The 6,137-nt window shown below is 55.0% G+C and overlaps 1 protein-coding gene across 1 annotated transcript; it reads left to right on the top strand.

Annotated features, from left to right (window-relative positions):
- Positions 1-2,575: 2,575 nt before the first annotated feature.
- On the top strand, positions 2,576-3,505 carry LOC148050020 (olfactory receptor 14C36-like). The gene has a single exon (XM_087745545.1). The coding sequence runs from the start codon at positions 2,576-2,578 to the stop codon at positions 3,503-3,505; it is 930 nt and encodes a 309-aa protein (XP_087601671.1).
- Positions 3,506-6,137: the final 2,632 nt, after the last annotated feature.

Genomic DNA, 6,137 nt, shown 5'->3' with positions numbered 1-6,137 from the left:
CAGCCCCAGCACTACAAATCCAGCATGAGATGCCTCCATTGCCTCAGCTGATTGTCTTCCCTCAGCATGGCTAAAGGAGATGCCTCCCTGGCAGTGTCCAGGTGTCCTGCCTCATGATGGGCCAAGGCAGGGGGATTCTCAGACCTAACTGTGTCTGGGAGAGCAGAAAGGACATTGCTGCAACCAGGTTCCTGGAGAGCCGCAGGGAGACCTGGAGGGAGCGCCGAGTGGGGTGGGGGGCAGAGAAAGTGACGTCTTGGGCAGGTGCCCTCCTCCGGGGCTGAGACAGGCTCCTGGGGTGGAGGGAGCTCCTGGGAAGCAGGCAGCAGTGCAGAGAGACAGCTCTGCCAAGGAGCAACTCCTCTGCCAAGCGCAGCAGGGCTCTGGGCAAAGGAGTAGGGCAGAGCGAGATTAAAGGCAGGCTGGAGTGGGAGGAGAGAGGAGAGCTGCAAGGGAAGAAACCTTTCCAGCCCTTGACACGGGAAGTCTCTTGGTGCAGGGCAATGCAGCTGCCGTTGCGGGAAGGGTCTCCGAAAGCGTTCATAGCCTCCAGCCTCCAGGGTCTGTCAGGAGGCCTCCCAGCCCAGGGGCTCATGTTAGACAAGGGGGAAGGGGTGAAGGCAGGGTGTGCAGCCAGAGCTGCCCAGGGCATTTCAGAGGGCACTCTTGCAGAGGAAGAGCAAGGCAGGGGATACCTTACAGCTAAAGAGCTTTCCTGAGGCTGTGCTTCCAGTTTCCTGCTGTTTCAGGACAAAGGGAAAAGGCGCTGTTGCCTTTGGCGAGGGAGCCTGAGAGTCCTGAGCTGCCACCCTGAGAGATCAGTAGGTCTGGTAGGAGCCAAGGCAACTGCTTCCATCCCCTCCTCTACCTCCAGAGAGCACCAGCATCACCTTTGCTGGCCTCAGCAGGGTTTGTCTGACCTGCTCCTCACTGCCTGCAAGCGGGGAGTACCTCTAGAGAGTGGCTGGAACCGGGAGGTTTCATCAGGTCAGAGCTGAGCAGACAGGAGTGGGTGATGGGGTGGGTGATCCCTGACAGGGAAAAACTGGAGGGCAGAGAAACAGTTCCCAGCAGGGATAGCTCCAGGCAGCAGAGACATGGGCAGAGAGCTGTAGGAACCTCCAACCCCAAATGGCATGGGAGGCAGAATTTGGGAAGCTCCCTGTCATGCCCTCCAATGCAGACACCTTCCTCTGCGCAAGACCCCTGCTCTCGTCTCCCACCCAGCACAGCCTCTGCCCTCAAGGCTGTGTGGTCCAGGGCAGGAGTTGCCTCCTCTGCAGCCAGAGCTCTGGCACAGCAGAGGGGCATCTCTCCTGACACGTGGCTGCTTCCCTCTGCAGGGCAAAGGGGCTGAGAGCGACTGCCCTGGGCTTTTGCTAACTGGGAGGTGCTGTGCTCTGCTGGGTAAGGAGAAGGCTTTCCTGAGTGCCCGGCCGCCTCTCCTCTCCTTGCTTCCCTTAGGAGGAGAGTCACAGCGTTCTTCTTTGTTCCTGCCCCTGCTTGTGCTGCTCTTCTTCCTGCTCGTGGGGTCCCTGGCAGTAACAGTGGTGGTGTGGGGCAAGGGGTGGGGGTGTGGAGTGCCTGCTCTGGCCCTGACCTGGAGGGCGCTGCCCTGGAGGTGTTTCCATGGGACCAAGGTGCCCAAGCCCTCTCTTCATTTTCCAGGCTCCAGACACTGCACTCAGTGCTTGGGCAATGAGGCACTGCTTCCCTTAGCAGACAGCACCGTAAGACACCTGATTATGCTGGACAGGGAGTCCTGCGGGGCTGTGAGCATCCCTCCAGAAGGGCACAGCTCTCCTGTAGGACCTAGGAGATGTCTGAGAGCACCCGATCTGCCCATGCCAATCAGCATCCTTGCCCTGTCCTCTTCCTCATACTCTGCAGAGCTGTGCTGGAAAGGAGAGGTGTTTTGAACTCTGCACCTGGAACAGGACCCCTCTGCTCCCAGGACAGTCCAGTGTCTTTTCCAGAGCAACGTCTGGGTGCAGTCGTCCTGCAGCTGAGAGCGGTGCAAGCCCAGAGCAGCTGGGCACCAGGCTGATGGACAGAGCAGCCCTCCTGCATGGGAGTACTAACAGAGGTTTGCACTGAGAGCAACGGGGCAACGGGGGAATTTCAGCCCTTCCAAGGCCATTTCCCAAGTGGGATGGGGGTGTCTGAATACTAAAACACAGTATAACACAACATATTTGCTGCGCCTCATCTCCCACCTTCCTCTGGGGAAGAAAGCGTCCTTCTGGGCTTTTTGCCCTCCGCTCTAGTGCAGCACAGGGAACTCCTCCCCAGGAAGCCTCCCTCCAAACACCCTGGGCTGTTGCTGCCTCCGTGGGTCATTGCTGTAAAGCAGGGCTGACCCTTCCGGAGCCCCTGGGGAGAGGGCACGGCTCTGCACAGCACACTCAGCCAGCACAAACCAGAGCTGAAGCCTCGGAGCTGTGTAACAGCCCCCCCAGGAAAGAAAAACACCCTTAGGTATTGCACAATGAATGAATGAAATTTGGCTCAGAGAAGCTTCTCTGAATTTTCCTCTTTTCTCTCCTTTGGCAGTTTCCATGCCCAGAAGCAGCAGATGTCCAATAGCAGCTCCACGAACGAGTTCCTCCTCCTGGCATTCGCAGACACATGGGAGATGCAGCTCTTGCACTTCTGCCTCTTCCTGGCCATCTACCTGGCTGCCCTCCTGGGCAACGGCCTCATCATCACCGCCATAGCCTGCGACCACCGCCTCCACACCCCCATGTACTTCTTCCTCCTCAACCTCTCCCTCCTTGACCTGGGCTCCATCTCCACCACTCTCCCCAAAGCCATGGCCAATGCCCTGTGGGACACCAGGGCCATCTCCTACTTGGGATGTGCTGCACAGGTCTTTTTCTTTCTCTTCTTCGTTGGAGGAGAGTATTTTCTTCTCACTGTCATGGCCTACGACCGCTACGTGGCCATCTGCAAACCCCTGCACTACGGGACCCTGCTGGGCAGCAGAGCTTGTGTCCACATGGCAGCAGCTGCCTGGGGCACTGGATTTCTTAATGCTCTCTTGCACACTGCCAACACATTTTTGCTACCCCTCTGCCAAGGCAATGTCCTGGACCAGTTCTTCTGTGAAATCCCCCAGATCCTCAAGCTCTCCTGCTCAGGTGCCTACCTCGGGGAAGTTGGGGTCCTTGTGGTTAGTGCCTGTTTAGGATATGGGTGTTTTGTATTCATTGTGGTGTCCTATGTGCAGATCCTCAGGGCCGTGCTGAGGATCCCCTCTGAGCAGGGACGGCACAAAGCCTTTTCCACGTGCCTCCCTCACCTGGCCGTGGTCTCCCTGTTTGTCAGCACTGCCATGTTTGCCTACTTGAAGTCCTCCTTCATCTCCTCCCCAGTTCTTGACTTAGTGGTGGCAGTTCTGTACTCTGTGGTGCCTCCAGCAGTGAACCCCCTCATCTACAGCATGAGGAACCAGGAGCTCAAGGATGCCCTATGGAAAATGACCCAATGGCCGCTGTTTCATTGAGAATAACCTGCCTTCCCTTCTCATCACATTTCCCAGAGTCTTTCTTAGGCCAGGAGTCTGTTTTCTTCTCTCGCAATAATCCTGCTTATAGATAATTTTCTGGGCTTATACTCCTTGTCTTGAGGCTTGATCTTATTGTGTCTGACTGTTGCACAACACTGTGTGCTATGTGGCATGTACAATAGCAGCTCTTCAATAAAACAGAATCTGCCAGGTCCAGTGCCTGAAGGCTGGGCTCTTCCTCCAACGCTGCTGCCAAGAAAATGTCCAAGGAATTTGTCTTTTAAAGAGTCAGACCTCCTTGTGTTCTCAGTGGTTTGGGAGTTAAGCTCATGGTACTATTGGGTTCCACTGGATCAAATGCTCTGGATTTAAAAGCTCTCTTCTTGGTGTCCAGTGGCAGGGCAGATGGTCCATGAGCTCCCATTCTCTCATCAGGTTTCTTCACGTATGATAGGACTGATGGCATATACCAGACTCTCTGGAAATGAATTTGGAGGGGTGAGGAGAGGAGAGGATGGGGACCCACCACGTGCCCTGGAGTTGAAATGAATGGAGGCTCAGAAGGTGAAAGGCCCTCAGATTTGAACCCCCCCCAAAAGCAAAACATGAAGCTATTGAAGCTGTTGAAGTGTCTAGAGCACAAGTCTTACGAGGAGCAGCTGAAGGGAGTAGGGGTTGTTTAGTTTGGAGAAGAGGAGGCTGAGGGGAGACCTTATTGCTCTCTACAACTGCCTGAAAGGAGGTTGTAGTGAGATGGGGCTCGGTCTCTTCTCCCAAGTAACAAGTCATAGGATAAGAGGAAATGGGGTCAAGTTGTGCCAGGGGAGATTTAGATGCGGTATTAGGAAAAATACCTTCCCAGAGAGAGTGGGTAGGCATTGGAACAGACTGCCCAGGGAAGTGGTACAATCACAGTCCCTGGAAGTATTCAAAAAACATGTGGATGTGGTGCTTAGGGACATGGCTTAGAGGTGGACCAGGCAGTGAGGTTAAGAGGTTGGACTCGATGATCTCTGGGGTCCTTTCCAACCTTAACAATCCTATGATTCTATGATTAAACTGAGGTATGCAAAACAAGGACTCTGCCATGGGAGTCAGTAGGAGCCCAGCAGGCAGAGGGCAGGGAGAGTGGAGAGATGCAGGAGCTGCCTGAGAAGCGCCAGGACTCTCATGCCGTCCTGGGGATTGGAGCTGGTGGGAGCAGAGGAGGGGGAAAATTCAATCAACGTTGGGCGTCACGTACAATATGAATTCAGGAGAGCCAGAGAGCGCCTAGTCTCTGTTTCCTTGTGCCCTTGGGGCCAGCATCAGCATTGGGGCTGATGCGGAGCCTGAAGCCCCCCTCTCTTCTCCCCAGCAGTTGCTGTGCCCTTCAGAGGGACTGGGGCTGTGGGGTGAGTGCCCAGAGCTCTGCAGCACCCTGTGGTGGGCACTGCCATGGGGCCAGCCGAGGCTGGGCTGCTGGGCTGGGCTGGGGAGAGGGCAGGGGAGGGGGGGAGAGGTGGGGAGGGGCTGGGCTGGGCTGGGAAGTGCCCAGGAGAGGAAAGCACCATTGTAGACCTAAGCTGTGTGAGTGTGCAGGGTGGGGGCAGCCAGCAGGGTGCTGCCAGTGCAGAGTCAGGCATCATGGTGAAGGAAGCAAGTCACCGAAGGTGCAGAAGAGAGGGGCCAGGTCTGTGCCATGTTCCCTGGACACCCCAGGGAAGCTGCCCTGGGAAAACTGTCCCAGAACAGTGCCACACACCGGCCATTTCCATCTCTGTTCATACACCCCAGCCCTGAGAAGGGAATTTTGCTTGATGGTCATTTCTGTCCTCCTCTGGGGCTCAGTGATACCCAACTCCAGCACCAGTATTAAGAAAAAGGGAAGCAGTTTCCTACTGACACTTATTGCACACAAGCTCCATAGCTCTTGCCACAGCTGGTCGCTCAGCCAAGCCCATTCTCAGACAGATCCAGCTTGAACAGGTGCTCATGGCCTTGTCTCAACAAATACTGAAAATCTCCATTGATTGAGATCCCACCAACTGGAGTGGGTTCTTGCTCCTGTGCTTTGTTCTGAATGATTTCTAAGGAACCCCTCTCTCTCAGCCTCTCCTTGTCCATAATGTGCTCCAGGTCCCAGCCACCCTTCTGGCCTCTGCAGGACTTGCTCCAGTCTGTCAGGGTCTTTCTTCTGCTGGGAAGCCCCATGCTGCATGCAGCAGTCCTGATGTGGTGCTTCTGTAGTGGGTTAACCTTGGCCAGCAGCCAGACACCCACCCAGTTGCTCACTCAATCCCCTGCCTCAGCAGGACAAAGGGAAAAAATAAGATGGAATAAATCCTGGATAAAGTAAAGGAGATCAGTTACCAATTACCATCATGGGCAAAGACCCGTTGACTTAGGGAAGATCAAATTCATTTGTTGCCAAGTATATAAAGATTCAGATTGTGAGAAACAATGTCAAAAATATTAAAGACCATTCCCCTCACACTTTCCCCCAGGCTCAAATCACTCCATTGTTCCCAGTTCTTCTACCTACACCAACACCACGAGGAGTAGGGGTGAAGAGGTGGTTAACAGTCACTACAGAACATCTCTCCTGCTCCTTCCTCTTCACATTTCTCCCCTGCTCCAGCTTGGGTCC

This window comes from Nipponia nippon, unplaced genomic scaffold (genome assembly GCF_047370975.1).
Source record: "Nipponia nippon isolate SJK-2023a ecotype South Korea unplaced genomic scaffold, ASM4737097v1 scaffold_92, whole genome shotgun sequence".
Lineage (NCBI taxonomy): Eukaryota > Metazoa > Chordata > Aves > Pelecaniformes > Threskiornithidae > Nipponia > Nipponia nippon.
Note: the sequence above shows the minus strand (reverse complement) of the source record. Positions and strands in the feature narration are given on the sequence as shown.

Coding starts and splice junctions, on each gene's coding strand:
- LOC148050020 (XM_087745545.1), top strand. CDS start 2,576: ATGTCCAATAGCAGCTCCACGAACGAGTTCCTCCTCCTGGCATTCGCA.